This window comes from Haemorhous mexicanus, chromosome 11 (assembly GCF_027477595.1).
Source record: "Haemorhous mexicanus isolate bHaeMex1 chromosome 11, bHaeMex1.pri, whole genome shotgun sequence".
NCBI lineage: Eukaryota > Metazoa > Chordata > Aves > Passeriformes > Fringillidae > Haemorhous > Haemorhous mexicanus.
The window spans coordinates 8,090,054-8,116,907 of NC_082351.1; the positions used below are offsets into that span (position 1 = coordinate 8,090,054).

At 46.6% G+C, this 26,854-nt stretch overlaps 1 protein-coding gene across 6 annotated transcripts; it reads right to left on the minus strand.

Moving 5' to 3' along the window:
* Positions 1–1,081: 1,081 nt before the first annotated feature.
* On the minus strand, positions 1,082–26,741 carry HEMK1 (HemK methyltransferase family member 1). Of its 6 annotated transcripts, XM_059856256.1 has the most exons (11): positions 26,535–26,736; positions 23,675–24,092; positions 23,117–23,208; positions 22,038–22,131; positions 10,269–10,418; positions 8,189–8,253; positions 6,329–6,378; positions 6,061–6,166; positions 5,238–5,333; positions 3,393–3,506; positions 1,082–3,055 (listed from the first exon to the last, which is right to left on the minus strand). In XM_059856256.1, exons 2-11 carry the CDS (start codon positions 23,933–23,935, stop codon positions 3,019–3,021), a joined length of 1,065 nt encoding a protein of 354 aa, XP_059712239.1. In that variant the 5' UTR covers positions 23,936–24,092; positions 26,535–26,736; the 3' UTR covers positions 1,082–3,018. The 6 variants fall into 6 exon arrangements, with proteins under 6 accessions (XP_059712239.1, XP_059712241.1, XP_059712237.1 ...); XM_059856258.1 differs by having other exon boundaries at positions 6,061–6,378; positions 24,007–24,092; positions 26,535–26,738; XM_059856254.1 differs by having other exon boundaries at positions 6,061–6,378; positions 23,117–23,202; positions 26,535–26,738.
* Between the last annotated feature and the right edge of the window lie 113 nt (positions 26,742–26,854).

The following is a 26,854-nucleotide window of genomic DNA, read 5'->3' on the forward strand; positions in this document are numbered from 1 at the left end:
ATTTGCAGCTGCACCTACACTCTGCCGACCCCAGCTCTCGCTCTCCTGGGCCTGCACCTTGCCCAAAGTGGGAAGGCTGAGGCAGGAGCGTCTCCAGCACGGACACAGCTAAACTGGGACCGCAGCTCCATCTGCAGGGCTCTGCCAAAGCGGCTCCTCCTCGGGGAAGGGCCGTGTCACCCCAGCAGATACCGCACACCCGGCAACCCCCAAAACACAGATGTGAGCACAAACGCTCCTCAGGGTCCTGAAAGCACACAAAGCCCCCTCTGACAGCATCACCTCAGGAATCAAATCACCATTTTGATACAGTTCCCAAGACCCAGTAAATTCCCAGAAAATTCAGTGTATGTTAGATACTGAATGATGCAGAATGCCGAGTGAAGGCTCAGCCTTTGTGGCTCCAGGGAGCAGCTCACGTGCCCGGGGCTCGGCCAGCGCCAGCTCGGCCTCCTGCCCTCAGGCAACAGACACACGGCCCAGGGCTCCACAGCCAGGCTCCTTAAAACCTCCAAAGAGCTTTCCAGTGCTTCTGTACCAAAAGGAGCCCAGGCCAATGTGTGTAAAGCACCGAGGAACACACTGTACTACAGCAGCACATTCCCTCAGATGCGAGTCTGACAGGAACATCCAGCCTCCTGGGAGAACAGCAATTTTTCCTTTTATGAAAAGGTCAGCAGCACCATGTGATTTTCCAAGATATATAACCAGTATGCAATGCAAATACATAGAAATGCAAGTGTTTTAGTGGTAAGTATAGGAATTTAACACTTGTCCTACTGGATTAGACCAATAGACTGTCTTGCAGGGGATTTGTCCTGCTCAGGGCTTGGACAAGGGATTGACTGATGCTTCCAAGAAAAAGCACACTGCCTTCTGCAGCCTAGCCACTGGCACTCTTTGAGAGCCACCTAGCACCTGTCTACTGCAGGGAACCAGCCCACCCTCTAAAGAATGCAGCACGATGCTGTTTAACATCCCCATCAGCCCATGGAGTACCCAGCTTTCAAGGCCTCTGGCAGAGGCAGGCTGTGTATAATGCTCTGTTTCATACACAAACACTGCTAACACACAGAAGAAATCTGAGAACTCATTTCTTTAAATTTAATTTTTAAACAGAGTCTGACAAACTGAACTTAATACCCCTAAATTACTATTGGAAAAAAAGCCACAACCACACAAAATACACTTTGACTGTACTTTGTACTCACAGCTCTAGGAGGCCAGAAATCAGCTGTACTGAAATGGTATTTCCAAACTTATGCTCAAGTGCACTTTAAGTGACCTATTTTTGTTCTCTCCCTAGATTTCTTCTACTGTGTTTAACCAGGGAAGGTACTGCAGGCCAGAGAAGACACAAAAATTCAAGTAGAGAGTGTACAGGACATGATAAACTACTGGAGTGGATAAATGTAATGTGAGATTACAATGGGTGAAAGGCAAGTCTGTGAACAGAGCTGTGAGTAGGGAAAGGCTCCAGCTGGAACCCAAGCACTGGTTCATCAGAGAGAGCTCAGGTGTCTCTGGGAAAGCAGAGCCAATGTTCAGGAGTGAAGGGGATGGGCAAAACTCATCTGAGGAGTGAGAGTGTGGGAGAGGCAGAGGGGAAAGGGAACAGATGTATCAGGGCTCATGTAACACACCCTGTGAACCTGCTGCAGCCTTCCAACAGACTCAGTTTGCTGCTGCATCTCCTTCCTGATGCTCCTGGCTGTGCAGCCCCAGGTCAGCCTGGACAGAGCCTGAGAGCTCCTCTCTGGCACACACAGAGCAGGGCCCTGTCTGGATGCTCCCACCCCTCCTGAGAGCTCACCTCCACTGGCCCAGCAACTGCTTCCATCTGGACTGGCAGAGCAGACCCTTTCCTTGGCTTGCTTTCTTTCCTTCCCTGGCTAGCTATGGTCCAGAAGGGAACCTCCACCACTGGAAACAGCAGCACCAGCAAGCGGCAGCTTGAATTTAATCCTGCCATTATTTACACTGACATGATGTTGACTGCCCACTTTAGGGACTTCTCTCAGAGCTGTTTCAGGCAGGCCTAGTCTGAGTCATCCTTCCCAAAGAGACAGACCTCAGCTACTCCCACGCCTGTCCAGAGACTGGGTCCTACTCCAAACTCAGCTTGTCAAACTTTGTGCAGGTCATTTCACCTCGTTTTTCAACTTCTCCATCTGCAAAAGCAGAGTAGCGACTCTGGCCTTCTCTTTAAAGTGTTGCAATTAAATATCTCATGTGGAATTTAGGCACTTCTATTATTATCAGAGCAATGTGTGGGTGCCAGATATTTATTCAGGTCTGCCAGCATCTCTGAACAGTTGCAGTGAAATTCTTTTAAGGACCCTAGTCTGAAGCACTGTCTTTATTACAATGTGGTGACCGTTTCTGGCAGCATCCACCAAATGTCAAAGGCTGTAAATTCAGGTGCTGTAACATGTGCACTGATCCTTCAGAGACAATCATTCAGCAGGAGTGGGAAACAAAGGCTGCTTTGCTATTGGAGCATCAGGATCCTGGAACAGAACTGCATTTGAAATGTGCACAACAGTTACGTCCTGTTATACCTGCAAATCCATGTGCCAGTATATGCCAGGACTTGAGCTTATCACCCCATCTGGTCACATTTTATATAAATGTATCTCAAGGCCAATTAAAAAAATACAATTAAATTCTTTCTAGGCCAAATGGGTGATTTGGCATGTTGAGAAGTTGTATTTTTAATCTGGAGCTGTGAACTCTTCTATCTTAGGTCCTGAGATGATTGAGTCACTTTAGCAGAGCAGACTAAAATGTTTCATGCAGTTCCCTGAGGAAGGTGAAACACTTCCACATGCTCAGCTGAACTTCTGCTTTTCTGGACGAGGTCTGTGTTAGGATATGAGGGGTCTGTCACTGCATGAAAAGTCCAACACTCCGGGGAATGGAGATTACTTTCACAAGGCAGAAGGAGTTTTCAACCAGCTGTTCAGCTGGGCTCAAGAGCAAAGAGCATCCTGCAAGGAGAGTTATGTCTGACAGTTGTCAGCTGCTTTGTTTCTGGATGTGCAGAAACCTAGGCCTGTGGAAACAAGAAAGACCAGAGCTTTAAGTGTCACCAGGGACAATGTGCCTCTACCTCCATCCTATAAAAGCAGTAATTTTCCAATGGCAATAACCCCACCAGAACCAGTCACCCCATCAGAAATGCTCACCTGGGTCAGAATTTCTCACTCAAACACTTGCCAGGCTGTTTCAGAATATCAGAAAGCTGAGGTACAACCAGGGAGCCCTTACTTTGTCAAAGACTGGCTTCAGCTGTGAAGCTGCTCTGGGTTCACTCAATACATAAAGGTGCAGGGACATATTCTTCAAAAGACACAAAACCTCCAAAAATGCAAAGGCAAAAAAAGACTTACTTGCCACAAAAGTCCTTGTGAATGGCACGGAGGGTGAGCAGTAATTCTGGGTGGGCCTGTAGCCAGTGCTCCACCATATTTGGATGCCTGGGATCAACTTCCAGGAACACGCTCCTGAAAAGACACATTTGGGAGTAGAATTGGAGAGATGCACATTTAGGTTGCTAAACTAATAAAAATTAAGATCTTTCTTTTTGTGTGACTCTGACCAGTGCAGGAAATGAAAAGGTCAATAAACACAGTGCAGTCCAACAACCCTAAACCAGATTATAGCTGTCCACATAAGATGCAGATCCCAGCTGCCTCCCTCAGGAGAGAAAGTGTTGATCCTGGGGGGAATTCTCATGGTACTCTGTTGAGCAGTTAAAGCCTTGAATCGAGATGTAATGAGCCCTTCTGAAGTTCACCCAGAGAGTCCACCAGCCATGTGCTTCTGAAACCCCCAAAGATTTAAAGGCAGAAGGCAGTTTTTATGCTGCAGGAACACAGAGCACTGGCCTGGCAGTCTGAAGTCCCTCTGTGTATAAGCAGCAAGAGACATGAAGTACAAGTCAGAACACACATTCTTCCACAGTTAATGCCTCCATAAATCAGTTATGAAAACAACACCAGCATTCAGGCCTACATAGAACTGATGAAATAACCTCAGTTAGGACACCAGGATCAGGCCTGGGCACTGCAGGGCAATTTCCATCTCTGCCAGGCTTTATGACACTGGCTCACTCCCCATGTTCCCTCCTGTGACAAAGCAGAACCATCCCAGCTCACAGGCACAGGGAGTGATGAAGTTGGTTATGGCTTGGGACACAACAAGGGACATGTTTAGCAGGCTAAGGACACAAGCCAAACCCCATCAAATGCTCTCCTGAGAACTCTTAAAACATCCCACACTGAATACTCCCTACAAATTCACCAGGCTAACTACAAGCTGGGTGTGGATCTCATTTCTGACCTTAAAAGACTTCTACTCCTCAATGAGGGCTTGATCTTATTAAACAAGCAAAAAGAGAAGGAAATGAAATAGTCTTAAGAAACAACACCACAGGACCAGTCTCTAATGCTGGGAAATTCTGAAGAGCATCTTTAGCTCTTGTGGTCATGCAAAGCATGAGGAATGAATTCTGCATGCACTATGCCTCTCAATATTCCCATTCTTCTTCTCAAAACAGCAGATTTTCAATGACCTCTCTTATGGTGGCCAAATGTCAGGAATATTCAACAGGATGTGTGAATGCCCTGGCACATGAACAGTACACCCAGACTTTGGGGTATCAGCATGGTGATCTTCAAAATGGATCCCACGTGACAGAGAATAGGAACAACCAGTCTTGAATATTAATCATGGAGAAATTTAACATTTAAGAAACTATCCCTGACTGATCTTCATTTTCCTGGGATATTCAGTATTCTATACTAGTACAACAAAGAATTTTCCCCTAATGAAAGGGTGGGAGGGAAGTGGGGATCTACATCCACCCCCAAAGAGATGTCCATTGCTTCTCCTTCCATCAGGTACTCACCGTAGCAAGCTCCCCTGCTTTCTGCACTCTCTTTCTTGACTGCTCTCTTCCATGGTTTTGTTGCTGCTTTCACCTTCAAAGATTCTCACTTCACTAATGACCAGGAAACGCCACCAACAGCCAAGGAAAGGGCTCACACCACTTTATTAACCAACTTCAAGCTACTTTTGCTTGCACACATGACATTTTAAAAATTATTACCTGGGGCAATGAGGGGGCAATTGGCAACTATTTTCCCTCTTGTTTTGTTTTCATACAGGGAAGTACAGAATTTACAGAAGTGGATGGATAAAAGACATGAAATTCAAAAGACTGCAGTGCTTACCCAGAAACCTTCAGAAGAGAAGGAGCCAAAGCCAGAATTGTTTTGATGACTCTCATGCCATCATCTCCCCCATCCAGGGCATCAAGATCCTCATAGCTGGAGTGTGGGAAGAAAAAGACATTTGACAGCAATTCCTATGGCCCTTGAGAATGCATCACCCCACAAAGAAAGGTGCACCTGACACACCTGAACTCCAGCTCTCCCAGAGCAGGGGACAGCACTCACCCCTTCCATGGGAAATACAGGGAGGGAGAAGGCAGCTCCACTGGGCTGAGGAACCTCACATTCAGCACAAGCAGAAAACATCCCCTGAAGTATTTCTAAAAATTAGGAGCCTACTGTAGCTGGGATCCAACACATAGGTCTGTTCTCTCTAAGCTGGCCAGAGAGCAAGGGTATTGTACAGCAAGGACTTGATTGATCCATGCCAAACAGCAGCTCAGGCTGTGGCTAGCCCAGCAGAGCCAGCTGCGATGCAGAAAGCTCAGCTGCCAGAACCTGCTCTGGTGAACATCTTGTACAGAGGAGGGGGCAGGACTTTCTTCTCACATGCATAACAATCAGTTTTGGATTGGGAACTTGCTAATTTCAAACTGTGTACTTTTTCTATTTTAACAAATCTTTAAAACACTTCCATGTTGCTTCAGGCATGTTAGCAGTATCAAAGCAAGCCTGTATTATTATATCCCAAATAAACACACCTATATTTTGCTTGTGTTTATTACATTTACATGTTTTGTATGCAACTGTGTGTAGTACAAGGAAGCAGACAGAAAACCTTGCTTCAAGGAACAGGAGAAGAAAAATCTCTTTGTTTGATTACCAGAGGATTTCTGCATCCAAGGAAGCCATGTCTTCATGGAAAACATATGGGGGGTTACTGACTATGACATCTATGGGGCCCCAGAGCAACAGCTGTTTGGCAGAACCTAGAAAAGAAAAAGAATCACAAACAGCTCTCAACGACAGCATCTTCCCTATAAGCTCAGTGTCAAGATCCTCCCCAAGAAACTGTCTCTCATGCCTCCCTCCACCCATCAAAGACAAAAAGGGAAAAAGACAAAGGGGACTATAAGAGTGAAAAGAGTTACTGTGTGAAACATCTTGGTGGATGATGTGAATCCTTTCTTGGAGTTGCAACCTGTAAAATTCCAGATGCAAGATGCAACAACAGAAAGAAGAAAGATTAGGAGGTGTATTTGTGTTCATGAACAGTACATTCTACAAACAGATAATTAAATATTGCATCTCTTATCTAATACACATATATTCACAACTGCCAAGATCTTCCCAACATATTCTCTCCTCCCCCCACAGTGGCCCCACACCCAGGTTCTACTCCCTTTGCTGAGGGCTGTGGTCCTGAGGGCGTCAGGAAAGGGAGGGATTCCTGCACTGTGTGCCATGTGCCCAGATGGGTCTGGCACTGGGATTGATGCAGTAAGACTCAGCTAAGCATCTAGAGAGCACAGCTGGGATAAGGGAGCTCTGAAAAGCAGGCAGGATCTAAGCTGGGTTCAGTCAAGCAGTAACACAGCTTATCCTGCTAGCTTCTCTCCCAGGAGCTACAGGGCACCATGCCAGGGACACAATCACAAAGACACAATGAAAATATCCACGGAGAAATATGAAACTCTCAGACATGGCATTTATAGTCCCTCATCCACTCTTGAGCCAACAAGCAATGTTAATAAGCAAGACAATTTTCCCCAGAGGTCAGAGTTATAGTTTATCAAGGAGACAAAGATCTGGCCAGCTTTTATTCTGTCTATGAAAAATTGCAACAGAATTTGGTTTGACACTGACACATTAGGAAGAAACCTCTGCTCCCCATTCTCTGTAACTGGGCTAGGAGGCAAAGGGTAACAGTGAGGTGATCAGTTTGGGAAGAGCTTGTTCCTACTCAGCTCTTGAGACTCACACACAAGCTGGGACTTGAAAGAAGTGAAGAAATGCAGCCCAGAGCAGCCAGCACCAGAAGTAGCCCCCTCAGTGCTGGCACCAGCTTGGGAAAAGAGGGGTATGTGGGTCTGTGGACAGAAATCTCAGTTAATGAGCACCTCTTGAGACTCACAGCTGTACTGGACTCCATGAGAAATAGCAACAGGAATTTTTTCTGAGAGGGCTCTAATGAATGCCTAGGGACCAGCAGTTACTGAGGATGTGAATGCAATTTGGAGCTCATTTGATAAAGCCTGCAGAGACTCAGAAGCATACTGGGATTCCAGCTCTGAGGCTCCCTGTGGTAGTGACAGTCCAGAACAACCTGACAGAAGAACCTGGTGAGGAAGTGGAGCCTCTAGGAAGGACAAGGACAACCTGACAGACATCTCTCTGACTTCAGCACAATGTGTTTGAGCCAGCAGCTCTTAACATCCATCCTGCCACAGCACAGGTGTCTGAACTGCATGGGATCCAGCAGCACCACTCCCACCAAACCAAGACTGCAGGGAGGATGCTGAGGGACACCAGGCAGCACGTCAAAGGAAAAGTGCTACTTGACTGTGCAAGCATTTCTGGAGGAGCAAGGACAGAAACAAGCACAACAATAATGACTGAGGGAGCCAGAGAGAGAAAGTCTCAGGATACACTTGTCCTTAACCTCTTAAGTGACATAAACATTTCTACTTCAGCCTTGAGCTTCCTGAGTTCACAGACAGGAGTAAGAATAGCTACCAAAAAACACTCTAAAAACCCTTGACAAACAGCATGTGAGTACCCCTGCTTTATTTAGGCTGCTGTCTTTGCAAACTGTGCTCACAAGCCAAAGAAATACACTCTGGTAAACATAAGCTTTTTTTTTTTTAAATTGTTACACACTTTAGGAGCTCAACAACTAAACAGTCTCTGGTTCCAGTGGTGATAAACATGAGACATGCACAAGTATTGACAACTCTTGGTATTTCTCAAGCAACAATTTACAAAAAAATGAGTAATATGCGGTCTTGTACCTGTATGCATTCTCCCTGGTGAGATTCACAGCAGCCTCCTCTTTGTCCATGGCTATGACTCTGCTCTGGATCAGAAAAAACAAATCCACCAAGCAGGTGTTATAACATCAAGATTCCTGAGCAGACATGCTCTGCCAAACATGCAAGATCAAAACTGACAAGAGACTGTTCACTCTTGGCTCCTGAAAGGAACAGCTCCTGAGGAATGCATGCAGGGCATAGCTGGGATCACAGTGATGTGTGTAAAGCACTAAGGTGACTGAAGGCTCTCTGCAGCACAGCCAACAGCCCACCAGAACAGACAACAACAGAGCCACAGTGACTCACCTCACTGATCCCTCACTGCTCCTGGCAGGGTGAGACAACACTGGCTAGTCTGGGCTAGGCACAGACTGCAGGAAGGTCATGTTGTTGGATTTACACTTCCTAGCACAGACAGGATCCCTCTCAACACAAACACAACCACTTGGACACAGATCCTGGCATTTTCCATCTGTTATGCAGACACCTTTTACACAGTTACTCCACTGCAGTCCTTAGACAGATTCAATGCCTGTATTGACTGCATGTCAGGTATTTAAAAATTCTCCAGCATAATGGTAAGAGACAGGGCTCCACAAAGAGAGATTTGTTTGACCTTCAATTTCACCTTGGGAAAACCACAGACAAAGGCCGAAATTGGTTTTGCTATGCTCGATGTTTTTTTAAGCATAGATATTGGTAGGATTTACACAGAGGACACGTGCTTGAAGAAACTGCTTGGCATTTGGAGATGATGGTGTGATTTGCCATCACTCCTAAGGGGATTAATTTCATGGTCCCAAGCCAGCACCCACACACATGAAGCTCACCCTTAAGGTGAAGGACACAGCTGAGACCATAAATGAAGAAGTGCTGCTGTTTTCTCAGTACCTTAGTGCCAAATTCTGCCTCAAACACAAAGGAGATTACCCAGAGTGTAACTCCACTTAGCTGTCAGTGTGGCTACCACTAATTCTTATCAGTCAAGGCTCCTTATTTCCCTGGGTACAGCAGTTTGGGCTGGGAAAGAACTGTCATGAGTTACAGAGACAGACTGACACAGCTCTTTAAATTAACAAGCAAGGAAAAGAGCATGAAGCTCTTCTCCCAACTCAGGAAATCAGAGCAATTATACTCTGAAGTCATGAAGCTCAAATATTAACCTTCTCAGGTCACTGGGAGGAGGAACACCCCTTCCATTAGAGGCATCAACCTCTAATTCTTACACAGCAGGGCTTATACTTCTACAAGAGGAGGGGCTGGCCACAGCAATTTTCATTCTTGAGAAGGAACTGGCTGGTCTGCAGATCTGAGGAGAGGGGAATATTTTGCCTTGACCACAGGCAATGAGATATTGGATTCATTTCTCATTTTATTGACCAGGAGTATCTCCATAAACATGTTACACACCACAAGAATCAGGGCAAGAAGGGCTTTGGTCACCCAGATCTCAGTCCCCTCCTGCTTTTTTGACTCTATTCAGAAGCTGTGGGTTGTTACTAGGGAACAGAAGACTACAAAAATGTGGTTTGGCAGTTGTGGCAGTGATATTTGCTTGTCTTATTGATCCCAAGTACTGACACTGCTATGGTAATCCCTTTTCTGTATCATTTAGTCTTCGGTTTCCTAGAGACTAGAAATTTTCATTCACAGCAAGGTGGTTTAGAGAGATGACTGCCCCATAAATTCAACAAATAGAGTGTGTGCCCCTGCCTCAGTCCCTCCTGTCCTCAGTCCAGGTTAGTATCTTAAACCAACACCCACCAGTGCTTCAAGGTAAGGTGATTATTAGTGAGCTGCAGCAGCTCAAGAATGAGCATATTCACGTCTTTCATTCTGATTATGCCTTTGCTATTCCTGCAGACAAATGGGGAGAGGGAGCAATTCCCAAATATACCTCCTCTACCTACTAGAAACTTACAGAGCCTGTCAGAGACCTGAGCTGCCAAAGTCCCTTCAGAGAAGTTTGTGACATCTCAATGAAGATGAGCAGGGTGAGATTGTCCTCTAACACAGGCATCAGCACATGATTGTACCAGGAGCACTGCAGGGAGCTCACCTGTGGCAGTTTACAGAGCAGACTCAGAGCAATTGCTCCAGAGCCACAGCCAATTTCCAGGATCACAGGATGAGGAACAGGAGCTGGGAAACAGAGGGCTGAATTCTCACATTTCTGAAATTCTTCCTCCACAACTAAAGAGACAAGGTCCTAAGAAAACAAACAAACAAAATTACTTAGGGAGCTGTTTTGACACAATTCTGATCACGCCTTTGTTTTGACACAATTCTTCTGATCACACCTTTGTGATCTGAAGACTGAAGTTTAAATTTCTTGACTCTTTAACCAATCCAGTGTATTTTTGTTGCTAATTTTAAAAACACAGATGGTAGTAATGGAACTGACATGCCAGAAATCACTTCAGCTCCATCTGCCCCACAGGGTGCTTTGATTAGTGACCAAATCCTCAGGATACAATCTCCCACAGACCCTCTGAAATCTCCTAGCACTGTTGGGAAAAACAATAACCAGACAGCTGGAGCACATTATCTTCTGCAACACCACTTACTCCAAAATTTTGGTTTTCAGAATTTGTAAGCTTCAGAACTCAAGATTTCTACACAGTCTCAGTACAGTAGGGGACCAGGAGGCAGTTGCACAGCTCCTGACTGCATCTAAACCAGTAATCCAACCTGCGGATGAAAACCCAAGGCAATGAGTTACTAAATGATCCAAATGAGCAGCTCCCTGCATGGATTTCAGATTGTGGACTCCTACATTTTGTTGCTATAAAGTCACACGGAAAAGATTTTTATCCATGCTCCTGGATCTGTATGCAGTTCTGCCATTTCTGCCTCCTCCCTCACGTCAATCTTTTCTGTTTTAAATCCCTTTGCCATGTTATATAAAATCCAATACAGCAGGAAAGTCTCAAAGTTTTCTAAGGTTTGTGAAAATGAGATAAAAGAGAAAGCACACATGTGCCTCCCTCTGACTGCAGCATGAACTTCCTTTGTTATTCACTGGAGAAAACTGTAAGATGGAAACCTTATGAACACTCTGAGTGCATCAGCAGCTCAGCAGGTGCTCTCAGCTCCCTCCCATCCTTGTGCTCTCAGGGGCCAACAGCACACACAGGCTTTCTGCCCTAGGTCTTCCCTAGCATTCTCTACTTGAGAGGGCTGCTCTTGGATCTCTCCTGTAAATCCAGAAAGTTTAACAACATTTACAAAAAATAACTGGCATAAGCTGGAATATTTAAAAGGAACAAGTCCTGGCAGGCAGGTCAGCTTCTCTGTTACTTTATAATGACTTTTGTCAGGAGCCTGAACTGGACAGGCTTGTGCATAAGGGCAGAAGCCTCTCCTTGGATCTCTCACCCTTACTGGGGTGCAGCATAAGAGATGCCTTGTGCAAAGCTGCAGTACCTCTGAAGAGATTCACAGCTGTTGTCATCCTTCATGACAGGCCATTCCACATGTGCAGTAAGTGGGAAGGGAGATGCAAACAGGTACAAAAATGAAGCATTCAGGTAGATGAGCTTTGTTGAACCATCCCTGGAGCAGGCAAGTTTGGGGACTGATATCTGAATATACTCAGCCAGGGATGAGGAGCCACATTACAATGCCCTGCCCTGGTCACCGTGTCATTACTGGCATTGCCCTCATGTGGGAGTTTTTCTAACAGCCTCCAAAATCACAAATTCCTTACTGCTGCTCTGGGATTTCTTTCCTAGACAATTATGGATGAAAACAGTCTCACAGGCTCCCAACCTGGAGGAAACTATTACAGGACTCAGACAGCAAAAGGGAAAAATAAACACCTGATCTACCCACTTCTGTGAGAAGAGGCTTTGGCCATTCAAACAGCTCCAGATGAATCAGCCTAAAAAGACTTGGGCACTGCAGACAGCCAGAGACTTTAGCTACAGCTTGCTTTGGCAAAGCAGGTGGGGTGCTGAGGATTCCAAGACCACAGAAGAAAAGGCACACAAAAAGTTCTGCTTGGCTATTAAATCACTTCTTTAAATACCAGCCATTTCTGGACACTTACAAACATTTCCTGGAAATCTCCACAGTAACTTGGAACCATCTGTTCCCAGAGTAGCACAAGTTACTGATTACAAATGTCCAAATATGACTTCCATACACTAGAACTATTCTAACCATTTATTAACTTCCTTAAGGTTTCTCATTAGTAATTTCAAGCTCGATGGGTTTGAATGGAATGCCTACTTTACACATTCCACAGTGAAAGCATTTTAGTGTGCTTGCCAAAGCTCCCATTTAAAATTGACTGATTTCAGGTTTTACCACATAAAATACAAATAAAATGGGACATTGATATTACTTAGGCTTTGAGTCCTGCTTTCTGACTGCCTTACCTCATTGTCTTGGTTATTTCATTTCAATTCTTACTGAGGCAAAGGCTGGTTTTCTCATAATACACATTTACCATAATAGTGGAAAAGTAAAAGACATAAAAAATAATGGGACAACCTAAAGGAATGGCATCATTTTCCAGACATTAGTACCTCACTACAATAAAAGGTTGAATAATTATTTTCAACCTAATTGGCCAGCAAAGAAGAAGATGTATTCTAACTGGCAATAAGGAAAATCCATCAACCATGACACAGAGCATGTCCTGTCATCCCATTTCCATTGCCACTGGATTTCAGGAATGATTAAATTATCAAAAATTGTTTTGAAACTGTATTAGTCAGATTCTTCTCAGTATTTTTCACCTTCTAGCAAATGATCCAGGCAAAATCTGTACTTCTCCAATCACACCATCACCTCCAAAATATCACCACTGGAAATTGATAAATTACAGCACTTTGCAGAACACAGCAGAGCCCCTTTCAAATCTCATCTTGGGAGATGAAGTATTTCTGGCTGACTACTACAGTGTTCATACAAAGACTACAAAATAGACAAGTCAGACATTCCCAGCCTTTGCACAAGAATCCTACTGGAACCACAGTGAGGGAAAGGCAACAAAGAGGCTGATGGTGCTAAAAAGAGGTGCCTGGGACTGGCACAGAGAAACTGGGACTGGGACAACAGCAACTGGCCAAAGGCTGGGGTCTTTACTGAGTAGGATACCCCATGTCTTCTCAGATTCAGAGCACAAACACCAGCTAATGTATTGCCAACATTACCAAAATCCATTTTAACCATCAGTTTGATCACCAGCTTTGAAGGCTGGGATATGAAATTACAGAAATTTCACTGGGAAATAAAAGAAAACACTTTGTGACCCAATTCCATATTTGCTCACAGCATGCCAATCACTGGGTAGAATGAACTCTCAATTGTGGAGTTATTAACATTCAAATTATTGCTTACAGTATGAGTCATTATTGTCAGTTACAACCCAATCTACAACAACAAAAAAAAAAATCTGCTAACCAGTACTACAGGTACTGGCAGAGCTACTTTCATCCTGGAGCTGGTATACAGACACACGGGTATCAGTGTGAGAATTGTGTCAGAACGGGGAAATGGAACATTTTGAAGAACTTTTCTCCTCTAGTCTTTGCAAGAAGCTCCTTCCTTCAGCAAAAGTCAGTTTTGGAAGGAGTGAAGAGACTGAATGGCAAGCAGACAGAACCAGAAAGAATCTAAAATCCTCTGTCTGCTTTTGCTGGCAATGGCAGCAAGGTGAAAGGGAAGGAAGGTCCCCTACATGGTTTGGGCAGCCCCATGATGGAGCTGGTGACACCTGCATGCAGGGACAGACTGCACATTTCATTCCATACATAGGTGAGCAGAGGTGTTGAAACAGCCAGGAGGAAGAGACAGAAGTCACATGGAAAAGTGGATTCAGTAGCCCCTTGAGGTTTTTCTTGAAGCAAATCTTATGTATGGTCATAAACTAAAACACGAGAAGTTTCACCTCAACATGAGGAAAAAACTCTTTACATTGATGGTGCCAGAGCACTGGAACAGCTGCCCAGGGAGGGCATGAAGTCTCCCCCTTGGAGATATTCCAAACCCACCTGGACACATTCTTGTGTCACCTGCACCAGGTGACCCTGCCTTGGCATGGGGACTGGACTGGATGATCTGCAGAGGTTCCTTCCAACCCCAGTTGTTCCATCATTCTATGATTACCCTGTGTTTACCTGTACAGGGGACACAAATATTTGCTTCTCATGCTACCTAACTTCCACCACTCAAGAGGCTCTCAAGTTTTTGTCTCTTAGCCAAACCACTCACAGGCTGTTCTCACCTTGTGGTTCCAGGAAATCTTGCTTCATTGCCAGATTCACCCTAAGTTCACACTGTCCTTTATTTGGGCTCCACCCCCCCACCTTCTCTTTGAGTGCAACAAATTCAAGACTTTGTGAACACCTCCAGCTTCCCCCGAGCCTCTGCCTCTCACTTCCACCCACAAGTGTGGTTCCCCAAGGCCCCCCCAGCACCCTCTCTGCTCTCACAGGCTCTTGGTGTCACCTCTGCCCTGTGAACAGGGCTCTGGTTCACTGCATTTCTTGGAACTGCAGCTGCACAAAGCAGTGAGAGGCCAGGGACTGCCTGCACCCAAACCACAGAGGCTGCACAGCTGCAGCCCAGGCAGAACCAGTACAGGCTCAGCTGGGTTCCAGCCCTGAGACAGTCAGGAGGAGGCAGCAGAGGTTCCTGGGCTCAAGGCTGGCTGCAGAGCTGAGCACAGGGACAGAGCTGAGGGGATCCTCTGCAACAGCCCAGCACCTGGGAAGGGCCCATCCGATGTTTCTGCCATCAAAAAGGACAAACTAACTAAATAAACAAGAGGAAGTGAGGAATGGGAAAGGCAAGGGTGGAAGTCAAAAACTACTACTGCATTCCCTACAAGCACCCTTTTTCCATGCCCCAGGGCAAAGCAGGGAAGACAAGGTTCCAGGGGTAAGAGCCAGGGTGGCAGGAGACTCTAAATTCCCAGGTCACTGAACTGAAGAAGGAAAGCAAAAAAACCCAGGGAAACCCTGGTAACCTTCTCTCTGCTCTCACTCACTTCCTGGGAATGTTTCACTTATTTGTGTGCTTTCCAGAAACTTCTATTCTCAGAATCCAGGACTTTCCATAGAACCTGATCTGATATTAACCCAATCACCTCTCCTGTCTTGTTTGCCCACTTGGCTCCCAATCAGCACATGACAAACACCAGGAAGCCAAGCTGGAAACCCAACTCCATGGCAAATAGCCCTAGAAAATCCCTGCCAGTAACCCACTTCCAAAACCAAGCCATCAAACCAGCCCACTGCTTCATGGGCAAGCAGGGCTTTTGTCCTGGGCTCTTCTGCCGGGCACTATAGTAGGAAAGAGAAAAATCACAGAATATTCTGAGCTGGAAGGGACCCACGTGGATCATTGAGTCCAGCTCTGAAGAGAATGGCCCATGTGGGGATCAAACCCATGGAAGTCCCACTATAAATGGATGGGAATCAAAGCACCTGAGTAACTCCAGAGGAGCCACTGATCCTGAAAGAAAGGGTGGCTTTAGGCATTAGCAATGACAGACAAGCGTGTTAAAACACACCTAGTACTGAGGCAGGGGTTTGGCTTTGGTCACACAGCAGCTGCTCCTGATGTCAGGGCACATGCCACGTGATGCTTCATCTGTTGGAGCAGAGGCTGTGACAGCACCCAGGAATGACTTTACCAACAGGCAGCAACCCGTATGTGCTCGTGCCCAAGAGAAACTACCATAGCTGTCACATCTAAATTTAGCCATGCCTGAGGGGCAAGAGTGGATCCAAGCTGCTGTGCACTGGCTGTACCTCAGGTGTCCAGCACAGAGCCCGAGCCAGGCACACCAGGCACACCTCTCCAGAAGAAAGGTATTTGCTTTCTCTGCAGATACAGGTATTGACCACTGCCAGACACAGCATCTGGACAGATGCACTAGGCTAGCTTGCTAATCCCTAGCTCTTGTTACTTGGATGTTAGAAAAGAGCTTGGGAGAGGAAAAGGATTTCCCCCCCACCATGAGGAAATCTTCTTCAGTCCCATCTGTCACAGCCATTTTAAAGCTTGTTTTTCTCCAGTTCTAGTCCTACATCCTGCTTTCTCTGCTGATAAGCTACAAGACTCGGTGGAAATGCATGGAAACAGGAGGATCTTTCAACCACAACAGGGAGATTAAACCCCCCCCCCCAAAATACAGGCATTAACAACAGAGAGATCTGTGAGAACATATTAGAAAAGTCTATATAAGTTAACCTGAGGGACAGGTCTGTGCATGACTCAAAAGAACAGCTGCTGCCTTCCTTGCCTTCAGCACAAATTTTAGCTTTAAATTTCTATTTTTTGTCTCTCCTGAAAATCACCAGCTTGGAAGAAATTCTCTACACTAGCAGAGTCTTGTTTTCTTGCATAGGAAGCCAGCAGAAACTACCAACACAGTTCATCTTGGCCAGTCAGCCAGGAACAACCCTGTTTCTTCCATCATTTCCTTTTGAACAGGAAGAAATCTGTCCGGGGAAAACATTCTGTCCTGATTTTCAAGTGGCCAGCAACAGACTCTTGCTATGCTGTTTCAGCATTTAATTACACTCTCTGCTGAGATGTGCACCTTTTCTTCTGCCCTGCATTTATAGTGCTTATTATACACTTGTCTGTGAAACCAGAGAGACTTCAGTTTTCAAATTTCTGCTGTCTGTGCCAGATAATTTACCCCTAAGCTTGTCTTTGATGAGCTACACAGTCTTCAACAACAAGGCAGACTTTTTCAACCTATTAATCCACATAGTGTTTTTTCTCCAAATCTAATTTTCCACTTCTTCCTCAAGCAGCCAGTAACATAACTGGACACAATAGTTCTGCAGCTATTCCACTACTGCAATACTCATTATTTAATGCTGCTACGTGCACGTGGCATTCCCCTGTCCCACATGCAAGGATCCCATCAGCCCACTGGGCAGCAACACGTGGGTGCTCCTGGTCAGCCAATATCCCTAAAACACTGGCAATCCCAAATCTTTCTCCAAGCCCTTCTGGCAGCGCAAGTGCCTCAGCCACAAGGCACAGGCTGCTCTATTTGTCTCTCTGCATGATCCTGTAAAACACCTGTGCCTAGCTCAAAGGGCAATTCCAATTGCTCTGGTTCTTTTGTGACTTCATTCCCCAGTGTCTGTGCCACAGCCCACCTGCAGAAACTATTTTTCTCCTCCAACACATGGATGAAGTATTGCCTATCATATGGGCAAAATCTGATCTGTGAGGCCACAACAGCAACGCTCCATCTTTAGCACATTTGCTTACAGCTCTATTTTTAAAGATAGCAGATAATTTTTGATTTATTAAATAATGCTCTACTCTATTTATGTTTAATATGCTTTATACAAGTCTACACATATTTCAAGAAAGGACCTTAAGCTTTGTCAAGACAGGGCACTTTTAGTCTTTTCACTTCCCAAACTGGGAAGCCCATTACACAGAAAGGGGATGCAGCCTTCCCTTGAAGAGACAACTGCTCAGAGGCAAAACTATCAAAAAAGCCAATCTTCTGACTCTTGATTAATGGCTGTATTCACTAGACAGTATGACCTTCAGACCTTTCCAAGAAGTATCCATCTGTGGTAAAGAAATTAGGGAAATGAAAGGACATTTTTGCATCAAAGGCTTCCTTTCAGCACTGATTGGAACAGAAAATGTGTCACTGCTTTGACATAAAACACTGGAGAGAGACAGGGCCCACCCTGCAATCTGTTTATTTGCATATACAGGTCAGGAAAAGAAAATTCTCCCTTCTCTGTGTGCTGGACCTTCTTGAAATTTTAATGATTATGTTTATCTAGAAGTTAAACTTCATTAAAGGTTTCTCTGAGCCAATCTTTGACTCAAGTGCTTTCACAGAACACCCCACACAATGAATGCCATTCCACAGGCAGGTGCAAGTAAACAGTATTGAATTCAGCTTTCAAGCATGTTATCATGGGAAAAAAACCTATTTTGGGAAACAAGCAAAAGAGCTTAAAAATCACAGGTGGAAAAAGAATAGACAGAGACATAACTAAAAATTACAAATGCTGTAGTGAATTATTAAAGTGTTATACAGTAAAAACGAAAGGTTTTCCTTTATGCTTAAAAAAGCAGGCAGCACCAGAACCAAAGAACATACTTTTCCCACCTAGAAAATACAAGATTTGCTGTCAGATGATGCCAGGGAGGTTAGACATAGACAGACTCCAGAGAGGATTAAACAAATCAGTGGGGGACAGATCCATTAGCAATTATGAAGCAGGATGGTCCCAAATCCAGCTTTGGCTAAGAACAGTCATTAACTGCTGACTGTCAAAGAAGAAGGGACCTTTCCACACCCACCTTTTCTCTTGTCATTTTGCTCCCATCATCTGCTATAGGAGCCCAGATCAATAGCTGCGAGGCACAAACGATGGCCATTTTTGTTTCCACTGAACAATTAAGCCTTCCCAGAACCACGAGAAACCCTGGGATAACGGCAGGGAAATCGAACCGTCAGGAACTGGGCGAGAGTGAGCCTGGAGCGCCCTCTGGGGGCACCAGGCGGGTGTGCCGCGTATCCCACACCCCTCCCTCGGAGGGGGCCTGGACCTAGCCAAAGCAGGATCAGAGAGACTGCAGTCACCCGGGCAAAAAAAAGGAAGGACATATCCACGGCTGGCTGAATACTCTTCCTCTTTGTCCTATTTGTCCCAAAGCAAGAACTTGAACTTCTTGCAAAGTAGCAAAATTTGAACTTGTAAAATTAAGGAGTTCAAAAAACACTTGCTTTGGGAAAAGGTTTTTCTTCTTCATTAATAGTGAGGGAGCAGTGCTGAGAGAGGGATGCCCTGACATTGCAATAATCACCTAAGAAAGATAACTCATTGTGTACACCCCATAACTTTGGTGCAAACATTCCCCAGTGCAGAAGCCTGGCTGTGGTGCCACAGGAGAAAGGTGGGAGGATGCTGAGTTCCAAAGGCCCTCACAAACCCACCCAGCACTCACAGCAGCCAGTCCAAAGCTTTCCTCCCAGCAGGCCAGAGCTTGAATAGGACCTGCTCTTTCCCTGCTTCTGGCTGCCTGTCCCCTTCCCAGCCAGATTCCCATGGAACAGAACAAAGCCACATGTGCTGCACAAATATTCCCGGAGGGAGCGAACAGGAGAGGGCTCAGCTACCAGAGAGAGAACTAAACAGATGACATGGGGGCAAATTTCACACAGGACAGAATGAAGCAGACAAGGGAGTTTCTCTCTCTGCGTGTGTCTCTGTCCCCAGGGCTGAAACAATGCTTGTGGTTGGGGTCATGCTGTGTTTAATTTCATGCCATTACCAAGGCGCTGGGAGCAAGAGTCATAATCTTTCTGTTGCAACCAGAGAAAAACATGCATGTCATAAACATGGCTTCCCTTCTCCTCAGAGTCAAACCAACACATAAGAGCACCTGTAGAAGCTACATACAGAAAATTAGGAAGAAAATTTTGAAGCTGCCTGTGTATCTGCACTGAGTCAGTTTAGGGAGTCACATTTTCTCAGCCAAAAACAAGACACGTGGCTTGTGTGTGCAGTCAGAGATAAACTTGAACCTGGGATAACAACTAACTGCTTCCTAAAGAACAAGGATTATTTACAGAAATTATCTGGTTAAAAGTTTCAGCACTACTGCTTTTAAGAACACTGCAGACAAATTCTAAACAAAAGGAAAGCAATAGATGCAATGAATTTTAACATTTCTGAAAGCAGGTACTTCCACAGCAGTTTTCAAGTCCAGTGAAGGCTGAAAAAAATTACTCGAATGAAACAAAACATAGACAAAGCCCAACCCAAACGCATCACACAAAGTCAGAAATCACCAGCCTTTCTTCCAGCAGAAGGAAAAGATCTGGACACCATTTTGTACACAGGTTACACACAGGACACAACTCCTGGAAGCAGCAGCAGTCTACAGCCACGTCCTGCCAGGTGCTGCTGAATAGCTGGATTTTGTCCCCGTGGCTTTCCTGTCACCCGAACCTCCCCAGCACATCACAAGCAAACTCTCCATTGCCCACAGAGCTCCATTCCTGAATCATTATCATAAACTTCCGGTCTTCTGTAATAAATGTGCTAAAAATGTGCCTTCATAGTAAGTTAAGTGACACAACAAATAAAGTTTTGCCAGACAAGTCTGGGTTAAGCTGTTTATGCTCCATTTTTACACCAGGGTATGTTAAGTGGTTTCAAACACAGCACTGCACTTCAGTTTGGGCCAGCAGAAATGCTTTTACAAAAATTAGGCATCTGGGCTCAATTAACAACATTCTCAAGCATTGGCCAGCCCAGCTTCCACCCCACACAATAGGCCTTTGTTTTGAGCCTGGCACTGCATGGGGTGAAGAACCAGAGCACAGCTCCAGAGGAAGCCTCACCAGCAGATATTTTGACTTGCAGAACATACAAGTTTTCCCTGACTTCAATGCTCCCATTGCATCCATGAACTAATTGGGATTTGGAGGTTGGAAATACTCTCTTGGATCATCCAGAGCAGAAATACTGTTGACAATACCAAAGGCAACCATTGCTGGCTCCAGCTGGCAAAATTATTCCTTGGAGCTCCATCTCCAAACTCAATCACTACAGAGTGATCAACCCAGACCAGGCAGAGAGCTCCCAACTTCTCTGGACACAAGTGTCAGCACTATGATTTAGGGCCCAGCAGATTCTCCGTGAGGTGCTGCTGATGCCCCACACCAAACCAAGGCTCTGGTTCTAAATATTCTTCCTCTCTCAGACTCTATGCCGTAGCTGTGCTGATTCCCATTAAGTGCTCTGGAACCCCTTCACGGATTTCAGTAGGACCCTTTTCTTCAAAGGGCACAACAGAAGCTCAGCTTGTCTTTGTCCTTAAATTTCTGTTAAACTTTTGCAGATTACAACAGGCAAATAACTGAAGAAGTGACTACTAGACTGAAACAGGCTTAAGCTTCTGCAACTCATAAATGGACAAGGTAAGAAGACCACTTCATCTCCAGAAGCTAACATGGGCTCCAAAAGAAAACAAATTCTCAGAAGGTAAAAAAACCCCAAATCAATCCAAAATAAAACCAAACAAAAAACCCACCTTGTAAATCCTAAGCTTTCCTGAGGACTAGTAAACAAAGTTTCCTTACTAGGATGGTCCATGTGCTGAAAGTGAAACTAGGCTACTGTCAGGGCAAGTGTCACCATGTAGATCTTAAGCTCTTCCATAGCAGTAGGAATGCTGGGGAACACGGAGTTTTAACTTGGTCATGTATGGCTGTCCTTTACACTCTTATGACTGACAGTCACATTTAATTCTAGCCCAGGTCAGAACTTACCTTTCAGCTTCCTGTATTTGTCCAGAAACCACCATGGAGCCACGAGGCAGACAGTAGGTGACACTTCCTACCAGCCAGCACATGGACACTCAGGCTCTATGGATTGAATTACTGTTTTCCTACTACTGCAGGGTTCTGCTGGCAACCTCTGGACCACGTTTAGATTCCTGTATGCACTAAGCATACAGGGGATGGGATATAGCAGTAGATGTTTTGAACTTCTCAAGAGTCCTTACTATAGCAGAACTAAGGAAAGCAAAGCCACATCCTTCCATCAATGGCAATATAATTTCTGTGTAATTAAGAGATACATCAACTTGCAACACCCCTTCCTCTGAGGCAGGAGGCAAAGGTTACTAGCATCAGCTCCAGATCACAAGCTCTGAATCACCCCCAATCTAAAAGAAGTGGAGTGATGTGATTTCCTCATCACTGCAGGCTCACAGCATGCAGGATGCCTTCACAGCAATGCCCTGATTGTATCCTGTCACGTGACTCACAAATCCAAGCCCGCCCCCACCACGTTCCCATTCATACCTCTGTTTCAGGCCGTGGAATAAACACTGGGGGTCTCATCTTCAGGGTCAGCTCCTGGAAGTCCCACTCTCCAAGCACGTACTGCACAGGCATCCTGCGGCAGGCAAAGGGAGTGTGAGCTCTCTGGGACTGCACTGGGTGACCAGAGGGGCTCTCATGGCCTGCTTTCCTCACTGCTAAGCACAACCCCTGCCGAGGGCCAGCAACTGCGTGAGCAATGTGCATGTGCACGCTGAGGGAGTGGGGAGAGCTCCCTTCCCACAGCCCAGTTTGTCATCAAGCACTGGGACTGGGAACTACAGGTCAGTCAGCCTCACCTTGATACCAGGGAAAGTGATGGAACAAAGAGTCCTTGAGGCTGTGTCCAAACATGCCAAGTGCAGGAAGGTGACTGAGACTGGTCAGCGTGGATGTACAAAGGGGAAATCCCTCCTGAATGAGCTGATAGTCACCCATGACACAATGACCAGTATGGTGCATCAAAACCATATCTTGATTTTCCCTAGGGTTCTGACACTGTCTCCCATAACATCCTCATATACAAACTGACGCAGTACAGACTGGATAAATGAGGTGGGCTGGAAACAGACTGAACAGTCAGGCTTGGAAGGCTGATTTCAGCAGCACAAGGCTAAATTGAAGGCTGATTCCTAGTGGACTACCCCAAGATCAATATCCCACAATACCTTGCTGCTCTGGCTGAAGGGACAGAGCACCCTTGTCAAGCCTGCAGTGACAGAATTAATTGGGAGTAGCTAACAAACCAGATGGGTGTGCAGATTTTCAGAGAGACCTCTGGAGAAATGGGCTGACAGGAATCTCATAAAAATCAGCAAGTAGTAATATGAAATCATATAAACTGGGGAGGAATAACCCCATGCACCAGTACAAGCTGAGGCCTGACCAACTGGACAGTGGCCTTGCAGGTGGACAGGTTGTGCCCCTCATTTGAATCACCATGAGAGACCACCACAGCACAGCTGACATCTGAGCTGCCTTTCCTCTGCTGCCATTCTCCTGGCTGCTTTTAGGCTGAAGGAAAGCCCTCCAAAGGAACAGGTACAAGAGGATGCTCCTACCTTTGTAGCCGCTTGTGGCTCAGCTGCTGGATTTGCTCCTGCTGCAGTGCTGTAAGTGGAGTGTGGAGGCTTTTGGAATCCAGACTCTGAAACTGAAGACAAAGTCACTTTAAAACCTGCCCACCTGTGCCACTGGAGGGTCCTCTGCTGTGGGCATGCTCCAGGGTGACACAGGATGCTGACAAACACAGTCACCTGGGACTGCTAGAAACCAGCTGGAGAGCCATCAGAAGAACTTATCTGCATGTTTAGAAACAAACCTTTACAACTGTTCTTCTGCTACTTTTTGAGATTCACAAAAACAATTAAAATTAAGAATCACTTCATCAGGCAAGTCAGGATGGATGTTTATGTTACACTTCAGTGTCTGCAAAAAAGATCTTTTAAGAGACCCCTGAGTGTTCTACTGGCAGTAATACACTACCCCTCACCCCCTCTGCCATCTAAGGGAGGATAAGTTGTTCTACTTCCTCTAAATGAGATAAAAAGGTAAGAGATTCAATGAAAATGAAAAAGTGAGAAGCACACAGAGACCTTACTCTTTTCATATTACTTAACTGTTTTTGCTCCCAGGACAAATGACACAATATATTGACTGGATTCCTGTGCTTCAGGGATCCCATTTGTCTCAAACACCTTCTGCCAATAGTTGACCATATCAGTGGCAGTCACGAGCCCAGGTCCTGCACTGCAGCTCTGCTTCAGAAACAATGGCTTTGGACAGAGCACAGCACCTTTACTTGGAGTCCCTCGCCCTGGCACACACTGAGGTGGGAGGCTCAACAACTTCCTGAGCAGTGGATGGGTGAGGCATCTCATTGTGGTGAAGTTTCTGGCTTCCACACCCGTTCCTTGTTGCCACCTACTGATCTGTCAGTGCTGAGATTCACCTGGTGCTATCACAGGTTACTGGCTAAGCACCAGCTGACCACAGTCAGTGGGTTCTCCACAGGACAGCATTTGCAGCTCTTCTGGGCTAGAAGGCAAGGCAGGAGAAGAGCATGAGTTAGGTCTACTAAATAACAGGTTCCCATCTGACAGAATGCAGACTGCTTGCCCTAATCCCAGCTCACAAGCACAAAACCAATTACTCACACCATACCAGTAACAAAGGACTACCCCCAAAAGAGACTCACGGGACAGCCAAAAAGCTAAGCCCTGCAACCTGCTTCTTCCCAGAGCTGCCCATCTCCAGAGGTCAGAGGCCAGTCTGTGCCCACGGCAGGGCAGAATTGAGCTGCCCACACACAGGCACAGCTCTGCTGCCCATCCTGGGTCCCAGAAAGTTATTGACACACCAACCTTCAGCTCCAATCCTTGGCTCTCCACCCCACAGGTGGATCACCCTGGTTTCCCTGTAGGAAGACCTTCAGTCTCTCCTAGATTATTTCTTTTATTCCTCTCTCTCTTCATAATCCACAAGTCAGAGGTTGGCAGGGATGCTCACAGAAGACCTGGACTTCACGGATCAAGGCTGTTTCACATTGTTACCATCCCCAGAGGGCAAACAAGGGGACACAGAGCCAAAGCTGAACTGCTAAGAGCAGAGGAAAGAGAAAACCTCACAACATAATAGAGGGAAGGGAAACATCTGAAAGATGGAAAGGCCAGAAAGGGCAAACCCTGCTAGAGGGAAGTCGGTCTCTTAAAGGAGAGAAGAGGCAGAGCCAGACAGAGGGGGAATAAAAACAAACAAGATGACTGCAGGAGACAAAGGAAATGAAACCTTACAAAACAGCTGCTGCATATCACACTTGGAACTGTTCGAGACAAACAGAACAACAACCACATTTTCCTGCTGTGATCCATGAGAAATGAGGGCCCCTCTCTTTTCTGACTCACAGTCCCTGGAGCAACTATGGGTTTCCCTGAGCACTCATTGCCATTTTTCTATTGATGGTTGCTTTTCAACACTGTCTCAGAGAGGCCACAACCTCCTCTACTCCAATTTCTCCCAAAAATCACCACACAAACAACTACTGAGCAGCTGGCAGCTGCCCCCTAGAAATGCTGCTGCAGGGAGAGCTGGGGAGACCAACTTGGCTCCAGCCTGGCAGACGCTGGCACCACAGTCCTGCTCCTGCTGCACAGGGAAACCCTAAAACAGTGAGGCCTCCACTGCCCTCCTCTGTAAAGTCAAACACAGCCCAGGGAAGCAGCAGAAGGAATACTCTGCAGCAAAGATCTCCAGACTGTCTTACCTGCTCCCTCCTGGCAAAGGGATGGATGCTCTAAGAGCCCAAGGATCCCATTTTTACCATCTGTGTTACTCTCAGCAGAGAGACAAACAGCCCCCATGAAAACCTGCCTTTACGGTAAGGTCTGTCAGCTACAGTATCTATTTGGGAAGCTTCCCACTCCAAGGCCCCGTTTACTGCTACAAGAGAAACACTAAAAGAATAACAACCACTAGCGTTCTAAGGGAGGCAGAGAAGACTTTAATTGGCTGCCGCTGAAACAATTTGCACAGAAACACACAACTGCTGGGGTTAGAAGGGACCTTTGGAGATCATCCCGTCCAACTTCCCAACCAAAGAAGGTGACACAGGAACACGGCCAGGTGGGTTTAGTGTATCTCCAGAGAGGGAGACTGCATGAGCCCCCTGAGCAGCCTATTCCAGTGCCCTGCCACCCTCAGCATAAAGAAGCTCTTCCTAATGTTGAAGTGAAACTTCTTGTGTTTTACTTTATGGCCATTACTCCTCATCCTGTTGCTGAGCATCACCCTCTTGACAACCTCCTTTGAGTACTTATATGCATTAATGAGACCTTCTCTCACTTTTCTCCGGACTAAACAGGCTCAGCTCCTGCGGTCTCTCCTCATAAGACACATACTTCAGACCTTTCATCTTTGTTGCCCTCTGCTGGACCCTCTCCAGTGGCTCCTTGTTTTGTCTCCCTCAATAAAGGAGACCAGCTACTTATGTAAAATCTCTGCATGCTACTTCTGGTACAAACACCAGTCTGCACACAGGGAGGAAGCAGATTTCCCTTTCCCCTCTGCAGTTACGTGGTTTGGTCCTTTCAGCCCCGGCTCCCTCTCCCTGCAGCCTCACACGTGCACAGGTGGCTGTGGATGGCTTGGCCACTCGCACTCTCGGCCCTGCCCCACACACAGGCTTGAGCAAGGGCTGGAGCTCGCAGCGTCCAAGTCCGGCTCCAGCTGTTGTCAGTGGCCGGCTGAGCCGGCGCCGCACAGCCCCGCGACCACATCGGGGAGGGCAGCCAGGAGCTGCCGACCGGCGGCGGTGAACGAGCCTGATGAGCAGCGCCGGGACCGGAGGCGACTCCTCTTCCAGCCTCTCAGCTCTCCCTGCACATAAAACACCACGAGCACGGCGGGAGGCTCCGTTCGCCTGAGGGGCGAGAGTGGGCCCGTCGCTGCTCTGAGGCGAGCGCGCGCACAGTGACGCCTCACCTCACGGCTCCCGGCGCGGCCGGGGACACAGCCTGCTCCCTCGGGGGCGGGAGCCCAACCGGCTCCCAGTGGGGCTGGGGGCACAGCCGGCTGCCTCGGAGACCGGGGCCGTGGGCAAGCGCCTCCCGTCCCGCGGCAGGGCCGTGAAGGAGCGGCCGCGCACGAGCCGCTCCCGGGCGCACAGCCGGCCCGCCGCTGCCGCGCGCATGAGTGACAGCCGCGCCGACCAATGGCCGATCCGAGCCTCGCGGGCGCCGACCAATGGCCTGGGGCGGCGTGCGGAGGGGCGGGGCCAGCGGCGGTGCGCGCGGAGCCGAGCG